Source organism: Caloenas nicobarica, chromosome 26 (assembly GCF_036013445.1).
Source record: "Caloenas nicobarica isolate bCalNic1 chromosome 26, bCalNic1.hap1, whole genome shotgun sequence".
Classification (NCBI taxonomy): Eukaryota; Metazoa; Chordata; class Aves; order Columbiformes; family Columbidae; genus Caloenas; species Caloenas nicobarica.
In genome coordinates, this window is record NC_088270.1 from 3,278,397 (window position 1) to 3,291,879 (window position 13,483).

Below are 13,483 nucleotides of genomic sequence, written 5' to 3' on the forward strand. Positions count from 1 at the left end.
CGCCAACACGGAGGGACACAGACGTGCTGCTCGAAGGGGCACATCTGCGTCAAGATTGCTGAAGTGATGGGAATGTGAATTGCTGCACTTCCTGTCCTTTAGCAATGGGTTTCTCAGGCAGCAAATAATATTATCTGGAAAGCACAGAGCTGATCAGCTCTCCATATTCCACTACTAAAACCTACTCAGCTAAAGATCATTTCATAATTCTTTCAAGTGAAGAACAAAGTCTTCCTGGCAGGAAGCAAAGATATTTACAGAACACCTCATCGCTATTTCTCCTGTTTATATTAATGGCACATAGCACTATGTAAAATCACATCTGCACCATATTGGGGGGGAATCATTCTACTCTGTATAACTTAGCAACACAAGGTTTTGTTGAAATAGTTCAGTTCCTATGTATTAACAAGCCCTGGAGCTCACTGAAAGGCCCTGCGACACAACTGCTGCACCGAGGTACCCAAATGACGTGTGAATGCGTTAACTTGAGCAGCTCCACAGCTCAAAAACCAAAACCTGGACCGTGCAATGGAATCAGCCAGGGCTGAGCACCACGTTTGTGCATTGAGCTGCAACTCCAATGAGTCTCTGGAAGACGCCGCGCTGTTCGGCGCGTACACATCAACTCTTTCCGTGTTAGTCCAGCCTTTGCCTTAACGTCAGCCCCAGAATTGATGCTGAGGACTTTCAAAAGTCCAAACTTCAGTGCTGAACTGACCGCTAAGGTGCCCTGCGCAGCAATACGTGTGCAAGCAACGGCTGGTTTGTATCCTAATGAATTGAGTTCTGACGTTAGCCAAGGCCTGTGGAAAGGCAGCGGAGCTTAAGAGAGAAGGAAGGCAGCAGAAGCCACCCGAGCGATGTAACCACCATCTAGCCATGGCCTGGTGACATCTCCTTGGGGAGACAGAGACCACAACGAGGCTGAACCACAGTTCTGCCCCTGCTAACAAGCCTCCTGAACATTTATCCAATGTTAAACTAAAATAAACCTATTACGCAGCACCCGGCTTTTCACCACAAAAATAAAAATCAATTATGTAGTCTTAAAACTAAACGCAGTAACATATGTATGGTTTTCGGCAAAAAACCAGTGAATTGCTGACAGTGATGCGACCTGTAAAGCTCATCCTATAACTAGAGCTTTGACATCAACTACCTTTCCCTGGTAAACCAGCAATTTCCTGCTGATGCAACACGCGTCTTTCCGGCCAGGTTAGAACACATTGCAGCATAGCAGAACATTTCTAAAGAGAAAGCATCCCAAAATGCACCTACTTATGCCAGCATGGTGCTAGGATAAGAAGAGAACAAATCCTTTTTTATACATCTCAGCAAGTTAATTTAAAACGATCTCATGAGGCGAAATGCCAAGATATTAATACCGATTGCACCATGAAACCATATTATAAGTGACATAAACGTTACAAAACAACCTGAAATTTGGCCAGGCTGTTAATAGACAGCATTACACAATTCCTGACACTGCCAGATAATACTGCATTTCTACTATGCAAATTTTTAACAGTGAATAGATCTTGAAAGGAGTTTTACACCCACTACCCCTCAGATGCAACTGGGTAATTCACTATTAGGTGCCAAGCTGTCATTTACAAGTCACTTCTGCCTACTGCTGTTCTCTGGTCTACCTTGCCATCACAAAGGAGCCACTAATAAATGCCACTTGATTAAAATGCATGAGCCCCATGTGAACCTATTTTTAATTCTGTAAACTAATACTGCTGCTGTATTAATAGGTTTCATTTATTTTACCATTAATACTGGTCTTCTACTAAGGAAATACTGCAATACCCTAACCTTTTGTATTTCAGGAGAAAAGCTGTGTTCTGAAGATATTTTTATCCATTCTACAAAGTCATAGAAACCTGCTCAACACCTACTCAAACATAAAACTTCTCTCCAAAACGACTGAAAAATCAGTGGTGTTAAATCAGAAGATTACCAGGAGACAAAAAACAGGGGCATAGATGAATCACGCTGTTCCTACACACAGAAACTGAAAATAAAGAAACACAGTTTTGCTTCAGAAGCTCCTGTTTGCATCAGCAGCACATTGTCCAGAGACCTCGGGAAGAACCCAAACTCGTTCTCAGCAGGAATTTTTACAGAGAGAGAAAAAAACGGATGCATAATTCTGCTTGCAAAACTGTCAAATCCGGAAACATGAAAGGCTGTAAATAATTCACTCCGTATTACAGGAAATGTTTTACAAATGAAAAGGTTGTAACCTCTTTTTGGCTACAAGGCTGGCAGATGCTGGAGGTGTTCCTGCTTCTCTAAGTGCAGAACAAGATGTGCCCCGTTGATGAGAAACCAGCAGCGATTCTGGGTTCTCAGCCCTCCCCGGTGCTGCTCAATGAAAAATGCTTCTGCCTGTATTTCTGACGGCTGGATCACAAAGGAGTGAAGCCTGCGTGATTCTAGAAGTGCAGCTCGGGCTGACTAGCAATCTCTTGTGTTCTGATGACACAGCTGCTGCAATGCACAATGCAGAGCTAAGACAACGTGAAGAGAATGGATAAACTTGAATTATTTCTGTTTACATAAACACATTCACACAATTGTTTGAAATACACACACAAGCTAAAAATATGCATGCAGTTATTATAGATGACTCGATAATGAGCGTTTGATGCAGTCTTAAAATAGTGAATCAGTCAAATCCAGTGGAAATAAAAGCATCTCCAGCCTCCAAGGGGTGGCCACATGGCTGAGGACACATTCTGGCTCAGAACACAGAAGTAATTCCTGATAAAGAGACTCGATTGCTTTAATTTCTTATCACTAAACATTTTGCAAGACACTAAACAAACCTGAGCGGAGCTCCCTCTGCTGCCTCCCCCACCAGGTTACTTGGTAGCCAAACACAATGTTGTTTTGTATATAAAAGAAATGTGAAACTCACCTGTATGTTGCCAAAATCCACGTTTTCATAATGGAAATGTGCACATTCAGCCATCTTCGGGAAATGACCTTTTGTAAAGGATAACCTGAAGCACATCAAAAGCACACCATAAGACGGATGCAAATCACTGCAACAATGCTCAGCATCAAGTACTGTTATAAAATGCAGTTACTGATACAAAATAATCACGACTTTCTCATCCTAAAGCCAAGGGAACAGAGGGATTTGTTGATGTGATGCACCAGAACAGTGGAGAAAGGAACTGAGCGAGAAAGGAAAACTAAATTGCAAAGTGGTTTTTATCATCGCATCCTTAAAGAACTGTGTGGCATCTCATCAACACCAAAGCCCACATCTTTAGGAAACGGTGCAGGGACAAGCGGCTCTACCTTCACAAATGCATTTTTGCAGTGCAAATAAACAGCCTTACACGAGACACATAGGAAAGGAGAACTTTACCTGTGAAAGGCATCACAGCCCATCAGTCCCGGGTTGATGTATCTGAGGGTGCAGAACAAACGCTATTTATCCTTTGCCTTTTTAAAATTCAAAAGTGAGGCATAATTATTCCCAAGTGTCTCCAGCTACAGTGATGGCTGACGGGGAGATCCTCTGGCTCTGCAACATGTTCTTGCTTCTGCTGAAGCTATTATAGACTCCTATAGATATTTCTGGTGCTGAGCCAATGAGATTGTCATTATCTAACTCTCTCTTCCCACGGGAATATAAGTGGGAAGTGAGATGCAGCATCTGGCTGCTCAGCGCTTGAACAAAGAGCCATTTCCCTTACAGCATCAGAGCACGACGAGGGGTGATCGGAATGCACAGATCGAGCAATATTGGGGAGTTCTGCTCCTCAACTCCACATCCTCAGCAAAGACAAGTCAGGTAACACTGATTGGTCTTGATCACTTTTGCAAGTTGGAGGTTTGAAACCTTCACTGCAAGCATAAATTGGTTTCCATTGTCTGGGAGAGAATGAGAGTTGAAACCCACATAAAAAAAAAAAATCTGGGAGGTCAGAGAAGAAAAAAATACCCCTAAAAAAGAAGAACTGTGCAAAACCCATTCAAATGGAGAGGTGTACCTCTTCAGGGCAGAATGCAAAAAAAAAAAAAAAGGAAAAGAGAAAAAGTGCCAAATAAAAAATATATCTAGGCCACCCACTTGTCCTGGTTTAGCTTCCCAGAGCACAGGGAGGCAGGGAAAATGATCTCATTTATACATTGCCTGGGCTTCTCTTTAGGTTTGTTTATTTATTTATTTTAAATTAATCAGTTTCAGGAAGAAATCACAAAAATTTAAAACCACAGCAACAGTGAGGTTTAAAACTGTGACAAGCTTCGCTTCTATGGCCAGAAACAGCTGAGACAGCCAGCAAAACCTCTCACGTCCCCAGTTTTAGACTACATTAACTATAATTTGTTTCGTATGGATTTTGGTCGCTCTGATGAAGATACTATCAAAAATTGGAGCACAATCGCTAGAACCCAGGATATCAAAACTAGAAGCCCCACAGACAGGAAAACCAAAGAACACTGCTCTTACTTTTTCACATTCTTCACTTTCATACTTGCGGTGCTGCCGCAGGTCCGGAGCGGCAGCTCCCCCGGAATGTCAGGGATATCTGCACCTCTTGCCTGCAAAAAAAAAGAAGGAAAAAAAAAAAACTTACTGCATGTTAATTCTTAATAATAACTGCAAGATCCAGTATTTTTTCATTACTATTTTTGGCTTCTAAAGAGAATTTCAGAGGTAGGAGTCTAACGTGCATTCCTACACTCCATATTTGGACTGCTCATTAAGTACCTGATTTTCCAAACATCTGTGCACTTAGATTCAGACGGAGGGACTGGAAGAAGCTGGATAGCGCATACAGTGGAAAATCCAATTAATGCGGGAGGTGAGCTTTTAAAAAAGCTATTGGTATAAGTGCATGAATATTAAAATTCCTTAAGGAGAAAAACATGGTCCCTGCTGTTGGCCAGAGGCAGGTCATTAGTGATGCGGGTGAGAGCAGCTGAATGAGCTTTTTTCTGCTTTATACAGTGCACTGCAAAGATGAATCATGTCCAAAATAGACGATGCTCAAGCAAGAGGAAGAGGCACTTCAGTGTTGCCCCTCTCACAGGTCTGGAATAAAAAAGTATTACATCGAATCCATTTCCTAAGGACAGGAGTGAACAGACGAGTTCCCTGATCCAGATCAGCACCAATGTTCCTAAGCTGCTCCACCAAAAGATGCCTGAACAGAGATGAACAGTCACATATAACAGAATACAGTTGTACACTGCAATGTAAAATATGGAAACAACCCGGTCCTCACCTCCAAAACTTTAGAGTCACCCAATTATTATCCAATTCCAGCTAGCAGCCCACCTATGAGACGAACAACAGGAGAATCTTTCTCATCCCCCTCCCTGAAGCTCTGATTTGATCTTGTCGCAGGTCAAATTTACATGTGCTTCGCCACATCATAAAGAGCGGCAGTAAATAAGCCAAAACCATTCACCGTGCCCATATTCATTAACCAACAGCAACAGAGCCGGAGGGAGCGATTCACCTCGTTCAGCTCAGACATGCACAAGGTGCGCGGCTGCAACTCCGTCATCTACCGCAGGCGACTTTTAGAGTCACCAGAGATAAACGGGCACCTTGGGTCCGGTTCACCGGCTTCCGACAAGCAGATTGGGGTAAAAGCAACCTTGCTGCAGGAGGATCTATTTCTGCCTGGATGCCGGGATTCCAGGCTGAGCCCGGCTCAGATGCAGACATGCACCACGGACATCTGAATTCATCCAGCCAACATGAGCGGAGCACAAGTTCTCCTCATCCAGACAAACTCCTGTGATTTCCAGCACTGCCCTGGGAAAAGGGATGCTGTGGCTGTTAGAAGGGAGCTCCCCCCTTTCAACGTTACTGAATAAATTTGAAGCCAGGACGCTCAGCTGTGCCTTTCTCAGCCCTGAACATAAGCAAGACTTTAACTCCAGTGTCCCACAGAACATGCACATCCAACTCACTGAAGAAAGGCAAGGACAATATTTATACTCTTAAATAAATCTATCCTTGTCTGACTGACTGTTACTAAGCACACAACTGCTTTAGTATGTAATAAGACACTTGAGAGTCTCATTGTGAATTTGAACATTAAGAGGATCACCAATTTAATAAATCTTACAGGTCTTTTACATAAGAAAATAACTAATTACAGTAATAAGTGTGCTGTTCCTGTAAGCTGCTTTCAGGCAAAGCTGGATGTGCTTGCCTTAATTTTCTAAGGAACAGAATTTCTGTAGGAAGAAAAATAATTTTTCTTCTCCGTCAGCAGCAGAAGCTGCTGAGATATAAAAATGGATAAACAGATCTGACAGAAAAACGTGGGCTTCGAGCCAGCTTGCGACTGCCCTGGATCTGACTCAAAGCGGCACAGGCAAAACTCCCACGTCCAGGAGACTCAAATGGCAGCATCCCTCTGAAAAAGTGGGATTATCCTCTTCTTCCCAGCTATGTCCAAACCCTGCTGGAGGGTGCTATCTGCCATCCCATTTCCAACAGCATGTATCCATTTAAATGGACTACGATGAGATGCAATAGAGTCATTAACTTGGCTTGCTTTTCCAATTAGATGTGAGCTCTTTGGACTCGGCTGCAGAAAAACAATCTTGTAAGTCTCACAATTGAGGAAAAAGGGTAAAATGGTGAATTTGTGCAAGCTAAAATCTTTAGTATGAAGAACTAACACCAGAAAAAAATTGCTGGATAGATAAGCAAAAAAGAAACTTATAGCAATTTTAGAAACCATATTGCTCCAAAATAAACTGCAACTATTTTCCATATAAACCAAAGACACATAGCTACATAAAACCACACTTTATTCGCCACTACTTGGAACCTGTTTTGATCCCAAACCTGACATGCAAAATGTCACCCTTGGTTACCCTCCTGTCGAAACACAACACTCCAAATGAGATTTGTCAGCTTTTGTGATTTGTGTCACAGTAATTTAATTTTTAAAATCATTTTGAAATAGTTGAATTATTTACATCTGAAAATTAGCGAGCTAGCATCATCCGTTGCTTCTCACCTCCCTATTTTCTATGCATCGCTGTTCTGCGGAAGCCCAGTAATTGCACAGAGCAAATCTGTTTATGCAAATTCTTTAGTCCCATTTTCACAGCTCGATGTCACTGCTGCATCAATCTGCTTTGGTCCAAAACTTCATAAACAAATTAGGACTTGATGCAGAACACAGTCAATTGACTTTATCAGGATCTTCAGTTCTCCTACACTGATAGTCTTGATGGTCAGTCATTCCATTTTTAAATCATCATGGCCATTTGCTCGGTGGGTATCAGGGGACCTACATCACTTGTGCAATTTTGAAGTGTTGCTTGGGAATCAGGGTGTCCAGCTTTAAGCATGCAAGTTTGAAATTTTTGGTCTTTATATTTATAGGCAGCATTTGGAAAACTTCAGCTTTGCGCTCTATAGCGCACAAAACCTTAGTCATAAATAATTTATAGCTAAGAATTCTGCATAATATGAAAGGATTTTCTCCTAAAAAGTCTTATTGTATTTATCAGAAAACATGTCAACCTGTCTCCCTCACATCCAGAAACATAACACAATTTGAAAATACATGTAAAATTGAAGAAAACAGTCCAGTGAACATGATGTGATAAAGTTTCCACCTTGATATACTCGAAAGGGGAGAATATTGAACCTACGCAAACCCCACAGCTCTCCTGCTGCCACAGAATTATACTGGGATGCACAACAAGAAAAGAAAGGTTGGAATCCCACCAAGCTCCAGGAATCCCATACCTGCTGAACTGGTTTTCCACAATACTACTGGTTTTCCATAATACTACTATAAAATCCCTGAGGAGGAAATTTACTCTTATCCAAGCTTGACACAAAGCAAGAATAACTATTAGACAGGCAATAACATTTATGCATCTTCCTACCACCAGTCTCTCGGCAAAACCAGTTTGGAGGGACCAGATTGCTCTGGATTCTTTCAGCACATGGCCTTGTTTCTAAAAACAGCAGAGTTGATTCCAAATGCTTGCTGGTTTCCATGACAGTCTTTCCTTTACATCATTTTCATTTCCCCTTGATTTTCTTGGAGGGGAAAAAAAAAAAGAGGAAAAAAAATGACCAAACCTCCCAGAGCTTTCCAAAAAAAGCCAAGCTTTGTTAGAGCTTTACTTTTTCACTGAAGAACAGCAGGAAACAGGAATGTTGTTTCAGTAGAAGTCGTTACTGGGTGATCAAGAGGATGAGCTGGAGCGTCCAGTCTACGCCATTTGAGCTCTGACGTGGGTGTTTCTGCTCTTGGGTACCAACCAGCTACACAAAGCTGGCTCAGCATCAACCTCCTGGCAGACCTTACTTTGCAACGTTATCAAGAACCTGTCCTACAAATCACTGCGAGGTACAAGACGGTATCTCCATTAGCACCGTCCTGCTTGTACCAATTACTGCTCAAAACTCAGCCTGAAGCATGATGAAAGAATAAATATGGTTCATCTCGGCTTCATACTCCACAGCCACTAACACACTCCAGGGAGACAAAGCTCTGTCTACTCTCACTTCATGTGTTGTAGCAACTATCCTGGTTCTCCACAATAAATAAATCAGCAAAGCAAAGGAAAAATGCTTCCACTAAACTGAAAGTCACCGTGTCCAAGCTGCTACAAATAGCTCCAAGTGAAAGGTTCCCAACTCTGCAGCATTTATCTCCCCAAGCAATATCCTGAAAAGGATTAAAATGTACCTGAGCACAGGAAGGCTGTAACTGGGCCACTTCTTTGAAGGAATGTACGGTCATTGATGAAGATGCAACGTTCATCCCAAAATGTCAGAGGCGCAGTGGCAATGTGATGGAAACGCAAGTATTTGCCGAGTTCTTCGTAATGCCACTTTCCATTGATTCGTTTAGTGGATGCAAATGAGTTTCCCAAGTACTTTCATACAGGATGTTTGTGTCACTTCAATACATTTCAGCTACATTTCTGAGAGCTGCTTAAGATATTGTGACATATTTAAAATGCAGAAGCTATTGTATCTGGTTTATGTACCCAGGGCCGACAGTCACAGATTAAACAAAAATATCTGCTTGTTATACTACAGAAGCTTTACCAAAGGAAAGAAAAATAGCCTCCCTCCAGCTGTGCGTTTCCCAATCGACCACCTGAAGAATTAACAGCCGTGCTGTTCACGGTCTGATCGGCAGAGCGCAGCACTGGCACGTTTAATAACCATCTCGAGGGGCTGCAAAGCTGCACACCAAGGACAGGCTCCTGTTCTCATGCCCAAGGGGCCTGTGTACCCACCTAGACCCTCACTCAGAAAGGAGCAGGCATCAGATAAATCTTACCCACGAGAGGACAAGGGTCTAGCTTGCTCTCATTACAGCAATCCAAGCCACTCTGTGCAAAAAACCACCTTTGAGATCCAACAGAAAAGCACAAAGATGGTTTTCAAAATGAGAACCGGTTGAGCCTTTTAATTTTTATATATATTTTTAAATTTAAGTCATCGTTTAGCTCCTTAACCTGATCCTTGCTGCAAAGATAAAAGAAACATCCCTTCTGACGTGGCAGAGGACAGCTGTAGGACTGGCTTAAGTGCAGGTATAGCTCAAGGCCAGGACTGCTGGAGTAATTAGAAGTAGTTTTGACTTTTTAAATTTAGCTCTCAGTTCAGGGACTGCGGAATGCAGGGCAACAGTTACCCAGCAAGACGCCTTTCAAATCTCATGGTAAATGAGAAATGTAATAGAGGAAAGGCAGTGAAAAAAATGACAAGTGCTTCCAGTAGGAAAACTCTGAATACTGGCTACGCACATTCCTAATCCCATGTCCAAGAAATCTGCATTCAATAAAGAAGATACTTTTATGTGTATCATTTTTTTGAGTTCAGGACTTTTAATTCCATTTTCCATATTCCCTGTCAATGCTCAATTGTTCTAGCCAGTGCTCATTGCATGGCACGGTTAACAGTGAATTCTTCTCTTTCAAAAGACCACACAGGATGCGTTTTTTCTACTCCCAGCTTTTCCACTCCAAAGCGGGAAAAAATAAGAAAAAGAAAAAAAAACCACCAACTTTTAAGCACTGCCATCAGCTGGCAAATGAAGGGAAACCTCTCATTCCTGAGACTCAGCATTAGTCTAGGGCATCCATTTACCATAGTTTAAAGGATCAGCCTGGAAAGAACAAAGAACGAATTCTTAACTATTCGTCTCCTGTGTTTTCAAATAAAGTTCACTGGCTCACAGATCCGTGGGTAGAACTATCTCCAGCTCACATGTAGAACAACTTATTTGGTAAGCGGAACCTGAGACACAGACCAAGCGGCTTGGCAGCTGTTTGAACCTACGTCGGCAGTATTATTGTCGCTGTGACCAAAATTCACCTCTGTAAAGCAGGTTGATTTTATGTCACGTGAAGATTTCCTAAGTGAGGCTTAAAGACGCGCATGGACTTGAACTGATTCTCTGCAGATGAATCAAATGTACCTAAAGGACGGTGAATTTCCAGCAAAACAGTCCCACGCTTGTATTTTCTTTCATAGCTCTCGTTTGTTTTAGGGACAAAAAGGGATGCGCCCAGCAAAACCGAATGGTTAGCTCCTGAGGACGACATTAGCATGATAACTACCTGCCAGCTTTATGTTCGGCTTTGACATGGCTATAGCAAAGCAGCAGTGAGATCCTTATTACCATTCCCAAAGCTCTCAGCGGTACAGTACACAGCCTCGCATAATAGCACACTGGCTAAGGAACGTACTTTAAGAACAAAAATCCCACATACAATACGCGTGGGAAAGGCAGCCAGGGTTAGAGTCCTTCTTCTGTAAAATAAATTTTAGAAAAAAGCCAGAGAAAATAGAAGAGCCAATGAGCACAATACTTCAATTCCAGCTCCTTGTTGGCTTAAAAAAAAAAAAAGGCTCCAAAAATCCCGGCCCCTTGTTTGATGCAGTTTCTACAGGCCATTGTTTCACAGAGGGAGGAGGTGATCCTAATCATGGCTTAGGCATAAAAGGACAAGTGGAGCTTTGCGTTGTTATGGTAGAAAGCAAGATCTCATCACACAAAAAACGACAGAGATTAATTCAGTCATCGACGAGGAAATCCCACCCTGGTGAGTCCCCTGGCCAGGCAGTGATTATGCCAATAACGGTGTTATGTGGCCTTCATTGCCACACAGCTACTACAGAGAGCACAACCCAGTGGTTTGCTCACAGTGTGATAAACAGACACACTCAGGCTCCCTAATGCCTTAGTAAACCCAGGCTTAAGTGCCTAATGTACATTACTGCATTTTTATGCCTACCTACACTTACTTCATTTGGCAGAGGGCTACTGGGAGCGTTCAAAAAATTAGCCATTAAACTCCAGTGCAGCCTCTATCTTTTTAATTGCTGTTATCCCCTAGGACCATAAAAGAAGAAATACTAGTGGTGGCATGTAAATACGAGAACCCAAACATTTCACGTAGTAAGACACTGTATTTACTGATGTGCATTGGATTCACTCTGCAATAGATAAAATGCAAAATCAGGATGCATTAAAACTGGTGATCATGATGGAAAACAAACTTTACTGATCCAGCCTCGGCAAATTCTAAATCCTTCCTTCTTTACTAAATGTTGCATATAAACAGATTTTAAACCAGAAATTTAGAAAATGTCCTTTTTTTTCTCCTAGATCAACACTACACTGCAAGACTGCATACACCGTAAGCGTAACCAGAAACAATTGCTTCTATAGCATCACCAATGAAAATTAAATGACTGCTATAAATTAATACTCGCTGCCAAAAATACGGTATCCATTCTGTTTAATTGAACTCATTTAATTGGCAAACCCAAATAGAAGCCAACGTGCCAATTAAGGGATTGCTCTAATTTTCAAAGATTCTCAGGGACCAGCTTCACGCTGGGAGTTTGCCTGTGAAACAGAAATGACTCGAACCAAGAGGGAGAGCAGGCAAAAGAAGCATACACAACAAAACAATGCCTGACAAAACAAAACAAATACCTGATTCATGCAGCAATAACAGGGAAAACATGTGAATTGAAAATGAAATATAGGTTACTGGTGCAATGCCAGACCAGAACTGTTTTGACCAAAATACTATTAGAGCCTGATGGGTGCTTGCTGTGCTGCATGGAACACTTGCCTAACATCAACGCCTGTATTGTCCACGCCATCCAAAAATCCCATTTCTGTCCCATCCTTATCTTTGTTACGAATGGCACCCTGAAGAAGCCACAATGAAGATCTGGGGCAGCACTGGGCTAAGTGCTGTACAAAGAATAAGAAACAAACCCCACATTAAGGACAGCAAAATCTTTCTTTAAACCTTTACAATTTCCTAATCTCCACACACTTTTATAAATTACATTTAAAAATAGTTTTCTCCTCACTCATGTCCCAGATCTAACAGAGTGATATATTGAGGTCTCCTTAAAAAGCCTTTATTACCTTCACAATCTGTGATACGTTACCTTATCTAGTTTCAAACGCTGAAAATACTACGGATCTCGGAATCCATTTGACCTGATATAAGAACTAAGATTATTCCAGGGACTTTATAGGACAGGGTTTAACCTCTGTGCCTTTCTAAACAATTTGTAGACTTGGATTTTTCCTAAAATTCCAGCAGCAGAAGCTGAAAAAGATGACGTGTACCAACTGCCGACTACCTGCCTTCTTGCTCACTTACACATTTGCCAAATTTACCGATTCATAACCGTTTCCCATCAGGAGTTCAGAGGTTCCTGCATCACACTTTTTCTAGGCAACCTGGTTATAAACTCATGAGTGAATTCCCGCAGATATGACTGTAGGACGTGACCAGGTGTCAGAACCATCACCTGTATTCCTGTGCTCAGGGCACTAGGAAAAAAATCTCATCGTAAATAAACCTACCACAGCTGATATTTGAAAGCTTTCAGAGATTAAAGAAATGGCAGACACTTCAGAAAAAAACAACCTTTCCAAAGAAAATCCTACTGGTAGCTTTGGACTGAGTATATTCACCTTATCTCCAGTACCTGTCATGTTCATGCAGCTTCAGGTGGCAGCTTTCTGTGACAGCACCATTTCAACAGGGCGCATAAATAAAGATTTTTATCTTTATCTCGCTGTTTAAATCCTTCTTCCCCACAAAATTTAGACAAATGGAAGAAAAAGGCAACGGTGATGGAGCGAGCCTGCTGGGAGAGAGGTTGCTTTCACTCCGCTTTTTAAACACCGCAACTTACTGAACTCATAAGGAGGTGTTGAGAGTAAGTCAGATGGTCAATAACATAAGGCAAAATGTAATATTAAGCACAAATATCAATTTATGCTAAAGTTGATGACAGGCTGAGGACAGTTGTTTTCTTGGTTCATATGAGAAATATGATATAAAGGTTCTCTTTCAGAATTTCATTTCTTATAACATAGAAATAGATACTCTTTTCCTTTAAAATAACATTACCATCTCAGTGAAACGTTAGAAAATCCATATACTGCAATATTACTTGGCTCAA

At 41.7% G+C, this 13,483-nt stretch overlaps 1 protein-coding gene across 1 annotated transcript in view; it reads right to left on the reverse strand.

The window, feature by feature from the left end:
* Window positions 1–13,483, reverse strand: part of ARHGAP32 (Rho GTPase activating protein 32) — a 179,357-nt gene that overhangs the window by 90,321 nt on the left and 75,553 nt on the right. The window contains exons 3-5 of the mRNA XM_065652158.1: window positions 4,478–4,569; window positions 3,389–3,430; window positions 2,930–3,014 (exon numbers count right to left, since the gene is read on the reverse strand). Of these exons, the coding sequence (XP_065508230.1) occupies window positions 2,930–3,014; window positions 3,389–3,430; window positions 4,478–4,569 (219 nt within the window). The remainder of the gene's footprint in view (window positions 1–2,929; window positions 3,015–3,388; window positions 3,431–4,477; window positions 4,570–13,483) is intronic.